Source organism: Sphaeramia orbicularis, chromosome 8 (assembly GCF_902148855.1).
Source record: "Sphaeramia orbicularis chromosome 8, fSphaOr1.1, whole genome shotgun sequence".
Taxonomy (NCBI): Eukaryota; Metazoa; Chordata; class Actinopteri; order Kurtiformes; family Apogonidae; genus Sphaeramia; species Sphaeramia orbicularis.
In genome coordinates, this window is record NC_043964.1 from 31,878,630 (window position 1) to 31,897,709 (window position 19,080).

The 19,080-nt window shown below is 37.6% G+C and overlaps 3 protein-coding genes across 4 annotated transcripts in view; all 3 read left to right on the plus strand.

The window, feature by feature from the left end:
• Positions 1–4,534, plus strand: part of LOC115423693 (H-2 class II histocompatibility antigen, A-U alpha chain-like) — a 24,001-nt gene extending 19,467 nt beyond the window's left edge. The window contains exons 1-4 of one of the 2 annotated variants that reach the window (XM_030140649.1): positions 2,747–3,077; positions 3,223–3,462; positions 3,587–3,868; positions 4,044–4,534. In XM_030140649.1, coding sequence (XP_029996509.1) covers positions 2,948–3,077; positions 3,223–3,462; positions 3,587–3,868; positions 4,044–4,171 — 780 coding nt within the window. In that variant the 5' untranslated portion in view covers positions 2,747–2,947 and the 3' untranslated portion in view covers positions 4,172–4,534. Of the gene's footprint in view, positions 1–2,746; positions 3,078–3,222; positions 3,463–3,586; positions 3,869–4,043 lie in introns of those variants that run through there. The other variant, XM_030140650.1, reaches the window with a different exon arrangement.
• LOC115423696 (H-2 class II histocompatibility antigen, A-D beta chain-like) overlaps positions 1–9,232 on the plus strand; it is a 20,204-nt gene extending 10,972 nt beyond the window's left edge. The window contains exons 2-6 of the mRNA XM_030140656.1: positions 5,909–5,960; positions 6,048–6,305; positions 8,359–8,628; positions 8,718–8,852; positions 8,986–9,232. Of these exons, the coding sequence (XP_029996516.1) occupies positions 6,107–6,305; positions 8,359–8,628; positions 8,718–8,852; positions 8,986–9,035 (654 nt within the window). The 5' untranslated portion in view covers positions 5,909–5,960; positions 6,048–6,106 and the 3' untranslated portion in view covers positions 9,036–9,232. The remainder of the gene's footprint in view (positions 1–5,908; positions 5,961–6,047; positions 6,306–8,358; positions 8,629–8,717; positions 8,853–8,985) is intronic.
• Positions 1–19,080, plus strand: part of LOC115423689 (cytoplasmic phosphatidylinositol transfer protein 1-like) — a 123,903-nt gene that overhangs the window by 65,724 nt on the left and 39,099 nt on the right. The window lies entirely within an intron of this gene.

Genomic DNA, 19,080 nt, shown 5'->3' on the forward strand with positions numbered 1-19,080 from the left:
AAATTCAAGTAGTTTAGTAGTTAGTAATTTACTGAGCTAACTTCAGAATGATTGCTCTGATTTGTGGTAGTAGTGGTATAATTAGACCAGCAGTGTCACTAGGACAAAAATGCAAATAAATTAATTTTTAACATAGACTCCAATCCGACAATGCCATTCTGGGAATTTCACCCAGAGAAGTTCTATACCCTCTGTTAACAAATATGACACAGTGGGCACACATGCTTTATTATACGAAAGATGGGTTCAAGACATGGTTCCAGATAAGAAACAAGATAATGTTTTTAATACAAATAGAAATCTTTAAAATGCAATACAATACATCTTAAAATGTGTGCATGGGGAAAAATAAACAATGAAAAAAAAAGTTCATTCAGGGCTGGGGCCTTACCAGTGGGAGTGGAGAAGGAAGGATGGTGAGGCATTCCAGAAGAGTCACCCCAATCACACATGAAGGACACAATCACACACACAACCATGCTTCAAGTGAACAATCAAACCAGGTAGTGACAGCACAGCAAACCGAAGAAAAGGGGACACCACCACCAACCACACCAGTCCTGCTGCCACAGTGGGCCCACAGCTACTGAAAGGACAAAAAGAAAGGAAATTATTTAAGAAATACTCCCAAAGAAATCAAGAACACTTTAACAAATGAAAACCAAAGAACACACAAAAAGAATACACACTAGACCCTACAAATTATAAACAAAAGAAATCAAACTTAAATACACAGAATAACTATACTATATGGAAATAAATCAAAAACCAAAATACCTATATGTAACTTAATTCAAATAATCAAGGTTAACAAAAAACAAAACTTGACATGGATAAAACAGAAGATGTTACAGTGTGTAAACACAAAGCAAAACACCATGTGATAAACAATAGCAATGACAAATTAACCACAAACAAAAGAACAACTCAAAACAATAAACCCCTGGCCACACAATCAAGAAATAAAAGAAATGGTAACAGCCTCAAAAAGTGACTTGAGTCGTCCCCCCCCAGTGGCCAACACAACTGTCCAATTGTGGATGGTGGAAGTCGCTAGCTGGCTGTTAGCGTGCATATAGCTTGGTGAAGCAGTGTCCCAATAGTTAACACAGCAAAGCCAGCATAAGTGGTATTAGCTTTAACAAGCAAGCGTGATTTAAACACCACAGCAGTTTGAGCAAAGCGAGGCAGTTTTACAGTATGCAAAGCAGCAGTATTTCTGGCTTAGTCCCAGTTACCCACAGCAGAAGGAGTCATGATTATTTCCACTCGGCATCTAAAAAGGAAACACCCGATGTTACCAAACCCTGAAATGATAGACTAACGCTAACACACATACACGGTGACCTACCATTACCATAGCATACAAGCGTTCATTCCAAACGAGTGCGGGAACCCAGCAAAAGAGACCTAGAGTAAGTGACAATGGCTGCTCGGTGAACAGTGCAAAATATAAGTTGAACTATAACCCAACTGGCGGCTGCAACCATACCTGAAGGAGCGCAGCACAGGTTACAAGCGGATAGAGACAGAAGGTCAGCCACACACTGATTGGTTGACTTATCCACGTGACTAAACACTTCCACACTATTTATATGTGTACGTGGTACAGTTGAGTCAGACAGTGAAATTAAATAAAAACTGTCCCCATGGACTCTTTTGATTGTAACTAATGGTCTAACTAAATTTAGCTTGTTGTTTATTTGCTTGGTTTCTTAATTTCGCAACTCAACCGGGATAAACAGGTTTTTTTCCCCCAATCGGTTTCTCATGTGTAGAAGTTGTGGTTCTGACCTGATGTGATGCATGGTAGTCCACATGGACATGAATATTCAAATGGACATCCATGGTCTAACATCCATGCTCCGTGGTATTATTAGATATCTGCTACTGGACCTGCATGCACACCCGATCACACAGCTAACATACAGGTGACACAGAGTGGGAGAGAAAACTGCAGTTGTCTATTTCTACCACTGGGCTCATGTTCACACTAAACAAACTACTCTGCGGAGTGACTGCGCTGGGACCACCTCTTCAGAGCGGTCTCAGCTCAGTTGTTTTGTACCAGAATGGAGTGCGATTACTGCTTTCACATATGTACAATCGAACTGAGCCAAAGACCTGTTCTGGAACAACGGCTCCAATCGATCCAGTTGTGGAAACACCCTCAGATTGTTCTTTGGTACTTTTCTTGGGGTTTTAAACAGTCTCCGATTTTGATGGTCAAACTTCTTATTCAAGGAAATCTATCTTGAAGCGTATAGTCATGTGGATTGGTCAGCCAATCAGCGTGTGGCTGACCTTCTGTCTCTATCCGCTTGTGCACAACAAGTGGTTATGCACAGGTTCACTGAGACCATGCGGAAGCAAAAAGGAAGTGCATCACTGTCAGCGTCAAAGAGAGCAAGAGGGCATCGAGATGGCAAACCCCCCATTTATATAGAACCGACCCACAGCGATTGGCCAATAAGCAAGATGGTCCAACCTCAAATCAACCAGCATGGCATGTCTTGCTGCCACATAAAGATAGAAATGTCTCTTGTTTATCCACCAGTGGCATTTATAAAAGTATGAGGGTGTGAACAGACATGGAACGAGGATGAAACTATTGTTTTTAAACATGCAATAACAGAATGATCAGCAACAGACCTGTGATACTAGTTGTGGCAAATGCCTTTAGAAGGCAAATGTCTTTAGAATGATTTCTTTAACCTAGTGTATGGATTAATAGATAGATTGAAAAGACACTAAACTCTGAGTAATTTATACATATTTTCATCACATTTAAGTCATAATAAAAACACAAGGGGGAAAAAATCAGATGGATACATAGTTCATGCTGCACATTTTAGTCTGAACAATAAATGTTTTGTAATTAGAAAGTGTGAGAATATGAAGAACTAACTTAACTACTCCTTTTTCAGTATGTAGTTAAGCAGGTGTCATGAACAAAGGTATGAGGAAGTACACATGCAACTCAACCACAACCCCACACAAACATTTATTCAACAAGATGACTATGTTCAACGCAATTACACTTACTCTCTTAGGAGCAATTTGCACCTCTGCACAAGGTATGTATTCAGTATTTTTGACACTATTTTTATGAGAGTGACTTATAACGAGGTGACATTTATTTACAAACTGTTGTGTAAATATACTCATACTTTGTTTAACAATACACACAAAACTTATGAGAGTGATGTTTGTATTTTTCAGGAAGTCATAAGCTGTGTCACACTACATCGTGTTTTAAATCAAGCGGTCAAGTTATTGTCACGTTTGATGGTGATGAACTCTACCATGCAGACTTTAAAAAAGAAGAAATTGTTTGGGAAAGCAGAGTCCCTACTTCTTTTCATTTTGTTCATGCCTACCAGTATGCAGTCTATGTGAGACACATGTGTAAACACTTCCTTAAAATATGGAAAGGCAAAAAATCAGCTCCTACAACTGCAGGTGCGTAACACTGATTCATTGGTATTCGGGTAAATTTTATCCCTATCCATGTTTTATTGAAAGCTTTGCTTATGTAAGTGTGTAAAATGATATTTTTTTGTTTGTGTTTCAATTTAACATTTAGAAGTACCTGAACTCATCGTCCACTCTAGAAATGATGTGATAGAACAGATAGAAAATACTCTCATCTGCTTCATCAACCATTTCTTCCCTCCGGTCATCAAAACAAAGTGGACCAAGAATGGAATAGAAGTAGAAACAGAAGATTCCTTTCAGGCATTTATTCTCAACCCAGATGGCACCTTTCATTTGTTTTCCACACTGAGTTTTATTGCAAAAGACGGTGACATATATGGCTGCACTGTGGAACATGAAGCACTGACGGAACCTAAGACCGAGTTTTTTGGTGAGAACACATAAGTGGATTTCCATTATTAAAATAAAACATCAGTAACTGTACACATACAGATATATGCTTTATGTTAAGTCCACCATTAGCTTTAAGTTTCATGTTCAGATTGTTTTATCAACAATCAAAGCTGAAGATACTTACAGTATTTTTTTTTTCTCTTTTTCTCCAGAGGTCCACTCCAATCAAACAGATAATCATTCATTTGTCTATTGTGGAATATGCCTGACTGTTGGATTTCTGGGAATTGCTGTGGGAACTTTTTTTGCTGTTAAAGGAAACAAGTACCAGACAAGCTAGAACCAACATGGAGCATTTATTTAGGCACTTGGGACATTTTACACAAGAGGAATCATCTGTTCATTAAATGCATTTTCTCTGTCAGTATGTCTCTGCACAGATAACAACATGATATAATAATATGCACTCATGATTAATGTAGAAAACAAATGGTGCATTTTTAAGTTTAGAAAGATTGTGCACCTCCAGTGGTGCACATGAGTATCAGTGTGTGGAGATTTACATTAGCATCATAAACATAAAGTTGTGGGGAAAAAAATTATTAGATCACCCCTTGTTTTCTTCCATTTCTTTTTTATTTTAATGCCTGGTACAACTAAAGGTACATTTGTTTGGACAAATATAATGATAACAACAAAAGTAGCGCATAAGAGTTCAATTTCAGATCTGATATTTAGCCATTTTTCATGTTTTCTTGATAATAACCAAAATCACTTCAATTCTTGCATCAATAACTATGGCACTGTACTGCTAAAACAGTGTTTTTAGACACTCCAAGTTTTCTTTTCTGTCTGTTTTAGTCACATGATACACACAGGAGTTAGTACTTGATTGCATAACCATTGTTTCTGACGACTTTTGATGGTCTAATAATTTAGATAACAACATTATATAATAATATGCACTCATGATTAATATATAAAACAAATGGTGCATTTTTAAGTTTAGAAAGATTGTGCTCCTCCAGTGGTGCACATGAGTATCAGTGTGTGGAGATTTACATTAGCACCATAAACATATATATGTAGACGCTGTTTTGGTCACCTCAGTCTATTGCTGTAACTCGTCAACACAGTCAATGTGAGTTCAAAACTGTTCTATAAAAATAATAATGAATGAGATTTATACAGCACTTTTCTATTTACACATATTCAAAGCGCACAAAAGACCCCTCTGACCACCACCAAACATCCACACACCAGTGTGAGTGACACTGGAGGTACAGTGGATGAAGTGACTTGCACAAGGACACAACAGAGCAGGATTCGAACCGCCAACCTTTTGGTTATTGGACAACCTTTACCTGACCTGTGTAATGAATGCATTGATATATGATCAGAGATGAAAGCAGAGTCTTGTATATGTATGTCAGTGACTGGTACCTGTGGTATTTACTGGCATCAGTAAGGAACTACTTCTACTTCTGCTGTTTTGTCCATTGTATTTTATTAATTGTCCTGTGTCATTTGTGTGTCAAAGCATCTGCCATATTACTTTATAAGAGGTTTACTTAGAATTAAAATCAACATAACTCATTCAGTTTAGACCAATTTTCATGTGGTTTGGTTTATTATTCATACAGACATGAATTAACAATGCTGGATTGTTTTAAAAGTCTTTATCTACATGTAAATATTCCATCGGCCTGTGGTCATACTTACTCATTAAAAGGTCTTTCTTTGAAACTTGTGATTTTGAATGTGACTGAATTTATTTATAGTAAAAAACATCCAAATGTAAACAGTGAAGGTGTGGAATTAAACATTAATGATAGTCCCATCATTGTCTTATATGAGCACAGATCTCATTAGTCTAAATCTGAAATGTAGTTTGACTAAGTTGCAAATCTTCTCCCATTGGTTTTCACCTTTGTGAAGAACAGGTTTTGTGACTTTTACTCAACAACTCAACAACAGGGTATTATTCAGGGTATAACGGGGACTATTTCAACGTTCATGCCTGTGTGCCAACATTTAGGCTTTGTTTTTGTGAACCAGGTTTTTGTTCAAGAAAAAAATGGACGTTTCAATTTTTTATCTATTCATGCTTTTTTCTCCTTTCACTCTAGGTGAGTGACAAAATTATTTTTATTTTATTAGGTCTCAGTAACTATTTTAGCATTTAATTTTCAAATTAATTTGTTCCTGATTTTTAGGTGATAATTACTTTCAGTCCCACGGCTGTTGTATGTTTGATGGTCCAGGATGAGAACACATGGAGTTAACTGTCAGATATTTCTATAACAAGAAATTAGTGATGCTGTACAACAGCACAACTGGCAACTACACAGGATTTACAGAGAATGGAATTCACGTGGCACATCTCTGTCAGAACGATCCCTACAGACAAATAAAAAAAAATTTCGAAAAGGACATGATGTGCAAACACAACCTACAAGCAGTGAAAGACTCAAGTAAGTGCTGTTCACATGTGAAAATGTGAAAAATGACTAAAAAATCTGAAAAAAATTACGAAGTGATTACAGTGTTGTGAAAAAGTATTTCTTAGATTTTTGCATATTTGTCAAACTTAAATCTTTCAGATCATCAAACAAATTATAACATTAGACAAAGGTGAGCTGAGTGAATAAAAAATGCAGCATTTAAACAATGATTTTATTTATTGAGGGGGAAAGATATATAAACATACCTAACCCTGTGTGATAAAGTAACTGCCTCCTAAACCCAATAACTGCTTGTGCCACCCTTGGCAGCAACAACTGCAATCAAGTGTTTACGATAACTCACGCTGAGTCTTATGCATCACTGTGGAGGAGTTTTGGCCCACTCTTTTTTATAGAATTGCTTTAATTCAGTCACATTAGATGTTTTAAGTTCAGGTCACAACATCTCAGTCTTTAAATGTGGATTTTGACTAGGCCACTCCAAAACTTTCATTTTGTTTTTTTATGCCATTCAGACGTGGACTTGCTGGCATCTCTCTGATCATTGTCCTGCTGAATAACAAAAGTGAGCTTGATTCTCAGATCACAAACTGATAGCCAAACATTCACCTCCAGGATTTTGTAGTAGAGAGCAGAAGTCATGGTTCCATCAGTTACAGCAACTCATCCAAGTCCTGAAGCAGCAAAGCAGCCCCAGACCATCACATACCGCCATCATGTTTGACTGGTGGTATGATGTTCTTTTTATGGGCATTTTATGTGCTTCTTTAATGGCTCGGAGGTAGAGCGGGTTGCCCTATAACTGAAGGGTTGGTGGTTCAAATCCCCCACCAGAGTGTGAATGTGATAGCAGATGAAGAATGGATCAATAATATAAAACACTGTGGGTGCCTTGAAAAGCACTATAGAAATCTAATCCATTATTATTATGAAATGCTGTGTTAGTTTTACATCAGATATAATGTGCACATCTTCCAAAAGTTCAACTTGTGTCTCATCAGTCCACAGAATATTTTCCCAAAAGTCTTGTTGATCATTAATAAGTGTTTTGGAAAATGTGAGACATGCCTTTGTGTTCTTTTTGGTCAGCAGTGGTTTTGGCCTTTGAACTCTCCTCATTGACGCCATCTTTGCCTTTTTTTCTCTTTCTTATTGTTCAATCCTGGACGTTGACCTTAACTGAGGCAAATGAGGCCTGCAGGTCTTTAAATGTCATCTTGGGTTCTTTTGTGACTTTCTTGATGAATTGTCACTGTCCTCTTAAAGTAGTTTTGGTGGGCTGACCACCCTATGTAGCAGGTAAAAATCAGGTAAAAACTGCTTCTGCCTCCTAAATGAATTATCTACGAGGCTGTCTCTCATCTGTTCTTGAATTGCTTTAGATTACTGCATGATGTGCTGCTTTTTGAGACCTTTTAGGATACTTCACTTTGTCAAATATGTTCTATTTAAGATATTTTTGATTCAACTGGTCTGGCAGTAATCAGGCCTGGGGGGCAATGACTTTATCCACATAGGGCTAGGTACGTTTACGTATTGTTTTCTCCCTTACTAAATAAAATCACTATTTAATTACCAGTGACCCAGAGTAGATGTCATTACATGTTGGGAAAAGTAGGTCAAAGTTTCAAATTTTTATTAATTTTTAAATAATTTTTTTCTCCATTTACTTATAATGAGCAAAGTTTTACATGTCTGTATCAGCAAAACTATTGTTTGAATTCAAACCAAATTGGGTTTAAATATTTTCAGTGACCCAGAATAGATGTGGTTACATTTTGGGAACAGTAAGTCAAAGTAAAAAATTTTCTGCATCATTAAAATCTTTTTTTTTTCTCCCATTTTCTTATAATGGGCAACATTTCAAATGTCTATAAAACCATGAATTTTGTTTACATTTACTTCAAAGTTAACACATATATAGAGGCAATTGATATGCTGACATCAGCACACACATAGACATGATGACATCAGCTGGATCCATATCAAAATAAGCTACAATACGTGCAAGTGGCAGGGCTTGTTGTACCTGGCACCACTTGTTGTGTTGTGTTTTTTACAGGCCACATAACAATTGCACCCACTGTCAAAGTGACTCGAGTGATGCACCCTTCAGTGCTTCTGTGCAGCGCTTACGATTTCTATCCAAAACAAATCAGAGTCACATGGCTGCGGAATGGACAGGAAGTCGTTTCTTTCACTGAAGCGATACCTGATGGGGATTGGTACTACCAGATTCATTCCTATCTGGAGTATACCCCAACTCCTGGAGAAACCATAAGCTGTGTGGTAGAACATGCCAGCCTCCGTGAACCTCTGATTCAGGTCTGGGGTAGGTGTACCACTGTGATGGCATCATGTACAGCATTCAGGGTCAGAGATCATACGATGTAAAAGTAAAGTATTTTCTCACCTTTTTAGACTCTTCTCCTCCCAAGTCACAAAGGATTAGAGATGGTGTGGGAACATTTTTCCTGGTCGTTGGTTTAGTCTGTATGAGCGTTGGATTTATCTACTACAAGAGGAAGTCTGCAGCACCTTTGACACTTTGTCGAGGTAAAGACAGAGAAAACAGCTGTGTTTTAATCGACTCAAGTTATGAGGTTCTAATGTAAATATAGTTTGATCATTTAAGTTTACAGTTTTTCGAAAATATATTTGATTTTTCTATTTCCTGCTTTTGTAATAGGGCGGGAAATGGTTCCTGTTGAGGTCATTCCTGTGGCTGGAGCCCTGTAGTCTGAACAAACACCTGTATTGTTGGTAATATAGTGGCTTTAATGAAAATATCAGAGACACACACAGTTATGTTGTACTTACCTGAAGGAAAAATAAATACAAGTGTGTTTTTTAGCAACAGCAATAATTTATAATAAGACTGTATTTATGCTTTAAAGGGTGGTGTTGCAGGTGTTCAAAAAATAGAACAAACATATCTCAGCAAAATAATTCTGTTGTATTTACTCGATGTTGCTGCTTTGACTTATATTACCGACCTTGATCAAATGCAAACAGATGATACAATATAGATAAAAATAAAGACTTTTGCATAAAATTTTTGATGAGTTTTTTCTTCTTCCAAGTCCTCTCATCCTGTTTGAAAATATCTGAAATTGTCTCAGAAATCTCTGATAAGCTTCATAATGGAGAGTATTTAATGACATTTATTTTCAGGGGGTTGCTTTGGCCTCTATTGCAGTCTTGGTCAATCACCACCCCATTTGTCAACAAAATCTAAAACATCTAAAAAAAAATGATTTTATAGTGTGTACATCTACATCTGTGTCAAACACTATGGAATACACCAACGTTACAGTAACGGTAATAATGTTAATTATTCTAATGATAATTATTCTAATGATAATTTTGATTATGGTGCAAGATGTTGGCATGTTGACACGGCGACCCGGCACTCTTCACATTTCATATATCCTTCATTACTTTGTATATATATCCTTTACTTTTTATATGTTTCTTTTATCTGTGATACAGAGTATGCATTTTTTTATATTTAAGTATTTCTTTGCAGTTTTGTATATGGTCAGTGTTTTTCAGTATAATTATTGTGTGATAGTGTTAGGGCTGCAACTAATGATAATTTTAATAATCGATTAATCTGTAGATTATTTTAACAACTAATCAATTCATTGGATAAACACAAAAGACTCAATTCTCAAAGATCAGTATTTAACCCAAAGAAATATAGGCTGCAGACAAGTCACTAATGATTACATCCCCGTAACAGGTCTGGGTATAGTTAGCGAGCACTAGTCCACTACCTAGACTTGTTATGGCAAGAGACAGGCAAGCTTTAGTCTTCAACCAGCACCGGTTCTAGGCTATCAAACTAGCGTTGTATGTAGTAGTTCCAGTCAATGATAGGTAATGTTAGTCTGGTGGCCTGATAAAACGGAGATGGATGAAAACATTAGAATTATGATGATAGTGTCTCACTAGCTAGCGGGCTAAAGTAATCATGACATGTAGGCTATCTTAAGCTAAGTTGACATCATGTTCCCGGTGGCCACAACAGCCCCGCTTTCCCAAAATGTAGTGTGCCGTGGGATTTTGGCCATTTTTTTCTCCATATTCAAGTTTTGTTGCATAAACGGCGCACTACGTTTTGACCAAACGGGGCTGCCCAGCGTCAGCCATGCTGCTCTGTGCTTTCCTCTGTTACACTACACACTCTCCAGGCATGCCTCAGTACTAACATGCTCAAGACCCAACAAATCGACTGCCAAATTTGTTTCCAACTCTTTTAAGAATCGATTTTGGGTCAGTTTAATCGATTCGTTGTTGCACCACTAGATGGTGTTCTATACAGTCTTTCTTTTAGCAGTTTAAGAATCTGCTGCTAAACAGAAACAGAGGTGCTACACTGATTTTCATTGTTCTTATAACAGTGACAATAAAAACCTATTCTATTCCATTACAATGGCATCTCTTACTGGATTGGATATATTAGGCAGTGAATATTTAGTCCTAGATGCTGATGTGTTGGAAGCAGAAGAATGGGCAAATGTAAGGATCTGAGTGACTTTAACAAGGGCCATATGGTAATGGTGATGACTGGGTCAGAGTATCTCCACAACTGCAGGTACCAAAAGTGAACTAAGGAAGGACAGCAGGATCTTAATTAATCTGAATGGTCCCATTATACAAGATAATTAATACCATTACCAGTTCACTAGTGTGTCAGTTGTTGTACAAACCGGATTGTTGCACAAGACGGAGCTTTAAAAGTCAAGTTACTTAATGCACTCAATCTCCATGAACTGTTTTAACGGTCAGCCATTTATTAACACACAAGGGTGGATTTGGTTGTGGTAGTAGTACTAAACAGTGGGTTAACTTGTCATCATTTTAAACTGCTGTTACACCCAATACAGAAGCTGAGCAGAACGTAAAGACTAACTCCTCATTTTCCCCACTCCAGAGAAAGACCTTTGCCCACAACGGTTTTTGGGTTTATTTACACAGAAAACAGGGCATGAAGACCAGGGTGTGGAAAAGCAAAGAAATAGAACAATCTGCAACCCTATTTCCAAAAAAGATAGGCTCTGGTAAAATATTAATATAAAGAATGACTTGTAAATTTCACAGTGAAAACAAGTCAAATGTTTCTACTGACGAAACATCAGTTGAAGAAAAAAATAGGAACGCTAGAACTGGAACATATCTCTAAAAAGTTGGTATGTGGGCAGCGTAGGGCTGGAAAAGTAAGTGGTAATAAATAGAAACAAATGAAGGAATATTTTGCAACTAATTAGGTTAAATGGGAACAGGTCAGTAACTTGATGGGCATAAAAAGAGCATGTTATAAAGGCAGAGTCTCTCAGAAGTAAATACGGGCAGAGGTCCACCAATCTGTGAAAAAACTACATCTACAATGTGTGGAATAATTTCACAATAAAGTTCTTCTGTGTAAAATTGCTTTGAAGACTATAAGTCTCATCACCTACAGTGCAAAATATAATCTGAAGATTTAAAGAATCTGGAGAAATCTGTACACAAGGGACGAAGCTAAAAATCAATATTGGATGGTTGTGTTCTTCAGGCGCTCAGGTAGAATTGCATTAAAAGCATAATTTTATCATGGAAATCACTGTATGGCCTCAGGAACACTTCCAGAAATCAGTCAGTGAACACAGTTAACTGTACTGTCTACAACTGAAAGAGGAAGCCATATTAGATTGTTGTCGTTTTTTTTTTTTAATTTACTAGCGAGACAACAACTACTGGCAAAAAAAGTGCTTTGTACAGTCGTGGAAAAAAAAATTATAAACCATCAAAAGTCATCAAAAACAATGGTTATGCAATCAAGTACTAACTCCTGTGTGTACCATGTGACTGAAACAGACAGAAAAGAAAACATGGAATGTCTAAAAGCGCTGTTTTTGTCAGTAATGCCATAGATATTGATATAAGAACTGAAGTGATTTTGGTTATTATCAAGAAAACTATGGAAAATGGCTACATATCAGCTCTGAAATTAAACTCTTATGAGCTATTTTTGTTGTTATCATTATATTTGTCCAAACAAATGTACCTTTAGTTGTACCAGGCATTAATATGAACAAGAAATTGAAGAAAACAAGGTGGTCTAATCATTTTTTCTGCTACTGTACATGCTTACGTACTTGGAAAATAAAGCTAATTCTGATTCTGATTTTAATGACCATGATCCATAAATGCTGCTATCTTCTTTGGGCCAGAGCTCATTGAAAATGGACTGAGATAAAATGGAAACTGCTCTGAGGAGTCAGAATTAGATTTTTTTGGAAACCATGGATGCCCTATCCACCACACTACAGAAGAAAAGAATATGTTCGTATCCATTTGTCTTGCTTAGCTTGTTTTCCATTCAGAAGCCTGTAACTTTTTGGAGACATGGTACTGCAATCAAGTTCAACATGTTTTCCTTTAAAATAGTAAATTTTGTCAGCTTATGCATTTTATGAGATCTATGTATCAGTGCATTCTGTTTTTATTTACATTTAACAGTGACCTGACTTTTCTTGAGTTGAAGCTGTAAGATTAAAACAACAAACTAAACCTAATGAAAGAAGACAAGAGAAAATACAGGGATCTTACCATAGTCCCTAAACATATACAGGTGAAAAACACATCAAATAAAACAGCTCCACATCCCTACAGCTACCAAGACTGCTCTTTTAAAGGGTTGAATCGAATACAATATGTACAAGTGGAGGTTGAATCCCACTAGAACTACAAGGTCTGATCATGCTTTACAAAAGGTTCCTAATACAGTAGATCTTATGCTGTGAATCCCTGAAAATGTTACTGTTTAATATTAAGATTCTTTACACAGTTCCAAGTTTCTCAATTTCAGTGTCTATTTCCCAAGGGGCATATGTAGTAACCACTGCATCTATAAAATATCCACAGCCATCTCTTTTACTGCAAAAACCACAGCCCAAACTCCAAATGGCCATTGCTGCATTGCTCCATTGGTCTGATTGTTTCTGTTGCTTATGCTCATTTTATATGTGTCCAATGTGTTTAACTAAATAGATAAAGAAATACAATGTTCTCAAGTAAAGCTATCCAGGACGTATCTTTTCCTGGCAAGTGAATTAATCAAACAGCTGCAATGTCTTATTCCTTTGCCATTTTCCTTTTCACAATAGTAGCACCGTATATTATACAAGAACAAACCAAGCAACGGTCATTTTTTTCCCTCATATTCTTCTCTCTACCTCTGCATTCCTGGCGTTTTCTTTTCATAACTCTCTATCTCAGCATGGCTGTAAGAAGTATACTGCACTCTCCCCATGTATAATAAATGAGATGGGTTTCCCCAAGCAGCCTGAATTTCAAGATCTACCAAAACACTCCAGATTTAATCAGAGGGGACAAAAGCCTTATGCAATAAAGAAGACGGCTTGTTTTTCAACCAGGTGAACGTGACCTGAAAAAGTCACCTTGTGCAATGGTTTTAATACAGGTAACAACTGCGCGAGTTTGTAATCGACCTTACATATTGTTCATTTAAGTAGATTTCTCTGATGTTACAGTCAGATGCACACCAGAAACACTTCAAATGAGTGTGCTGTGGTGTCTAACAGGCATACTTGGGACACAAATGACATCAGTCAAAAATCAGTGTTGCGTGTTCCACTAAAGCATCCTCTTGTGAGGCTTCTGCTTCTTCTTTTTTGCTCTCCACAGGGATGTTGATTGATCTTTGCGGCTGCTTTTAACTGGTTTTAAATTAAGCTTTGCGGGGAAGGATATTAAACAGCGTCTGGATGTCAAAGTAAAATCTATATCTACATTTGTTGTTAATTAATTTGATCATTTAATATATTGCATACACGGCAGCAGTGTAAAAATGTGTCTGTGTGAAGTGAACTTGTGTGATTAGTGTGAGGTAATTTTCAGTCAGAGAACTGAAGTGTTGACTATGCAGCATTTTTTCATTCACCTGTGACTCCCTTTAACTTTCTGTCACATCTTTCTCTTTCTTTTGCTTTCTTTCACACTACCAGCTTAACGTTTTCTGCAATGTCAGACTCTCACCCCCTTCTCACATTACAACAAAAAAATCGATCCAATCTTCCAGACTCTGCCCACTGGCAGAACACTCATACACTTTGAGGAGTGCAGGGAGGCAGAAGTGTAATTTAAAATGACATTCACCAAATAAAAACACGCCAGTTTAGAAAATGGATGAAATGGCAGTAAAATTCTTTTGACAGTTTGTTTACTCTTAAGGGAAAATTTGCATAAATTTGCATTAAGAAGTCCTTAAAAGCAGCATGGTTACAACTAACTGCTGCTACTGCCAGCACAGTGAACATTCAATTAAGTTCTGGCATTTTATCAAAAGCATTAATAGAAGTTAAAAAAGGGGATGCAATGCCTGTGACCACTGTCCTCTCAATTATTGTGTCTAAGCATGGCACACATTACAATGCTCTCAGATCTTGCTTGTAAAGAAGGAGGGTCAGTCAAGGATAGAAATGGACAAGACCTAGGAAAAGGAAGGAACAGTGAAAGAACTGCTAATGTCAAAGAAATGAATGTTAGAGTGGGGAGTGACATGCACCAAGGACAGCACTGATGTGAAGGAGATAAGAAAAACAGTGAGAGCAGGAGACAGCTGTCCTCAATCAAGTCCTCTTACGTAATGGTTTTAGAGTCTGTCAGTTTTCTGAGCACCTTCACCCTTTTTATGCTCTTCTGCCCAGCATCTCTGTGTTTTCACTGACACCCTACCTCAAACTGTTTTCCCTCCTCATTCCTCCTATATAATAAACACTCCAGTAGTTCCACTCAGTGTGCTGCCAGGCAGGGAGTAAATATGATGCATAGTGGAGTGATCTGTAGTGAGTGATCATGATGTTATGTAATCTTTGGTTTAGTGACCTCAGACACTGCAGAGATGCAAAGGATGAGAGGATGAAAGGGAAAAAAAATGAGGGACAAAGGGGTAAAAAGAGGAGGAAGACATGAGAGTGCTCTCTCCCACCTGCAGTGATCAGTATTAATAAGTTACGCTGTTCAGCACGACTTTGACATGCCTTATGTAATGGGCTCTTTTGTTCCTTCTCTTGGCATTATGCAGTCGTCCTCTGGTTGTAAGAGCTTCAGTCCATTCATACTTATCTACATTTTTGTATCTCAGGTGGATTCAACCAGCACTGCTTGTGTGAGAAGCAAAAACCAATGTGTTAGCAGACAGGAATGCAATAACCTGGTTGCATTCATCCAGGTTATTGTAATAATGTGTATGTGTGTGATTCACATACATGGGGCTTTTCCACGCTGACATTCCTTCAGTTGTATCTTCAGGAGGGAGAGGTTGAACGACAATACACTGCTTTGTTGAATACTCAATACCGATTTGACAGCGTGCTATGATGTGTTATGTCTGTCTAGTGGATTGTTGCCATGGGCACAGATCTCATCACAGAGGCTGGAAGAAACAAACTGTCTTTTTGTTTATGGAGTAGCCATGTGATAGGCTAGAGGGTAAATAATATACAAACACCTTTACTCAAGGTCTATTACATCTACATGTTTTTCCTGACTCAAACAGGACTGGATGTATTATCTGTGAAGATGCTCTATTATATATTTGCTCAGCAGAGATTTGACTCAATAGAGAGTCTATGGAGATTGTATGTTTAAAGTGACAAAACCATTAGTGGATGGTTCAAGATGAAAAATGTCATCACTTTTCTCTTATGAAAAATGCTGAGGAAACCATAGTGCTAAAACACTGTTTTTCTGCTGTTATGCAATGTGTTAAAGTACTCGCTGAATTATGAGTGCTGACAAATGAACTGTTTTTCACTCGTGAAGAAAAGCCCTTCATTCAAGGCCATTATTTTTCTTTGCTCTTGGCGGCTGGACTGTGTCCAAGTGAGGCCGTGAAATCTGGACATTGTACACATATCTACAGTTGTGTTGAGCCACAACAACAACACAGTGCCTGCCTGAACCAGCTGCCATCCTTAGTGTCCTCCTCCACTGCCTTTGTGACCACTGGTGGTATGTGAATCAAAGCATTGCTGTGAGTTAGCGCTAACCTTCACATTTTGCTGAGTGTGCAGAAGTAAAAGGAACACATTCATATCCTGTCACTCTCAGCTGAAATGTCCACACTCCTGTTACTGCTGAAGCAGCAGGGTGTGAGAGTCTGTACTTTAGTCCTTGTGAAGTTTGAGGATTTAAAAGCAAAAATTATTTTCTGTAAGTGCACTAAGCAAATATCTTGTTTGTCAGATTCTTATGTGTATCTCTGGTGCAGAGATGTACCCTCATATAGATCTGCTGAATCTGCTGTACTCAGATTTCTCTGTCAGAGGTTCTGCTCTGTTGTGTTGCAGTTTATACTTGTATAAGAGCAACATCGCCACCTTTATACCTGCTACAACAAAAATAGACTTTCTTAACTCTCTGTCTCCTCTGTGTTCACACATTACTTTATAGCACAGGTCGGTATCTCACACCCTTCACACATCTGATGTCAGTTATGGCAGTGCTCAAGTGTATGCTACACTGCACCCGTCTTCCTGGTGTGTATTTTTAATGGACTTCTATGGTTTGAATTATTTGCTAGCTGTTTTTTTTTTTTAATTATTATTATTTCTTGAGTCCTGAGATGGAAAAAGTAATTGGTGTTTTTCCATGTGACTGACTGACTGTATGGTGGTCCACAGGAGAGAGACGCCATCCTCCAGACCCATACAACCTGTCAGTGATAAACAGTTCAATTTCCTGACTTGGACAATGAAAGTACACTTACAATGGCTATTACTATATAACCAAGCATTTCCACTGACAGTATCAGCACAACTTCACTTAACTTGAGTTTGGCATCAACCCACTTCTGTTGTCATAGTGACGCAATGTACACATGTCGTCTTCACTGAAACTACATCTATAAGGGAGGCAACAATAGAGGACAAGGAAACATAAGGATGCACTTTCCAAAATGAAATTTTGTCAAAAAAAAAAAAAAAAAAGATGAGAATATATTTGTTTAGACTTCATCAAGATAAAGCTGACTTGAAGACTGGTTGTTGTCCAGTGTCACAAGATAATCCACATACTGTAAGGGATGGGAATTAATAAGAATTAAATGACTCCAATTCCATTATTGATTTTGCTTATCAATCCGATTCCTTATTGATTCTCTTATTGATTCTCTTATCAATTCTTATTGGGTGAGGAAATAAAAGAGTACAAATGGGGTTTTTTGCATTAACTGTTTTTTATATTTCCATCTCTGCAAAGAAAATGTAACATACACAATATGCACAAATAATAATAACAGATAATGCCAGGCCTGGTTCAAGATATGAGATGACAATGTTAAGGGGGCACATGCCAGTGAGGGAAGGGGCAATGGGGGTGGGGGTCACACCGTACGACCGCACAAAGTGAAAGTGAAACTTATACAGTATGTACAAATAAGAATAACAGATGATGCCGGGCCCGGTTGTAATTGTGTCCCAGCATACAACCGTACAAATTGAAACTAAGACTCTTTACTAATTCCTCTATGTCTTTCGCTGTTGTGCACCTTATTTTCCTTTCGCCTACCTTCAGAAAGTTTTATTTGAGGGGCAGAACATTTGTACACCCCCCCCCAGAACCGGGCCCAGATGACACCCTGGTGTTTGCTGTCCCACTAGATTCACAAGTGTCACTAAGTAGCGTATCAAACACATGTAATTCCTGCAAATTAATTGCATGCTGTGTGGGCAAATGTTTTAGCATACTGGAGGTTTTTCCTCCCTATGAAGAAATGAAAGCTTTGCAAGTGATACAAGTGGCCCTGGTGTCATCTTTTCGCGTGAACGATAGCCATACTTTGGAGCATTTCTGCCTCAACACCATGTTGGCTATGTTCTAAACCAAAACAATGCAGCGTACGTGTGACATCATCGCTCATGCGCAACGAAGGCAGAATTGATAAGTAGAATTGTTAAGCAGGCAAGCAAACAGTTCCAAGGAATTGAGCTACTGGGGACCGGTTCTCAAAAATAACCGGTTCTCGATTTCCATCCATACATACTGTATGTACTGATGAAGCAATTGTCATCTGCATTAATTACATCACATTTAGTATCACTTTAATTCAGAAATGCAATGAAGGGCATATACCAAAAAAACCTGTGAGTTGAGGTGAGTTGTGCAGATACTGTCAATGGAAAAGTAACATTAAAACTTCATGTTGTTAGTGGCAGCTTGAATATTGGATTGACTGCTGTAATTAACACATAGGTAATGTTTAGATTTTGTCAGATGCAACTCCACTGCTCTACTTACAGAAGTAACATGGCAGCCTCATAATCATGATATTTTGGTTCCACTTTCCATAACAGGATGAGATCTCATCAGGTCTTTCATCTTTATATGTAGTCTTTTGATTTGATATGATTTGATTTAGAAATTATGACACCTTTTCCCCCTCATTTCTCCCTCCTTCAGCTTTAATGTGTTGTTCCTAGATTGCGTTCACCTATTTTACAATTACACTGTGCTGGCATAAATAAATTCCTTCATTGACATTTTGTATGTTTTCATTTGGCCATTGTTTTGCCTTGGCACTTCGTTTGTGTCTGATTATGGAAAAATAATTCATCCACCAGCCAGAGAGACTAGACAAAACAATACAAATTATTTACCAGTGTTGTAACAAATCAATTCTCAGGCATGGGTTTTCTTTGATGAACTACACATCCTAATAACGTCCAGAGTAAAACAACATTACGCAAAGAAACTATACACAGAGATTATTCTG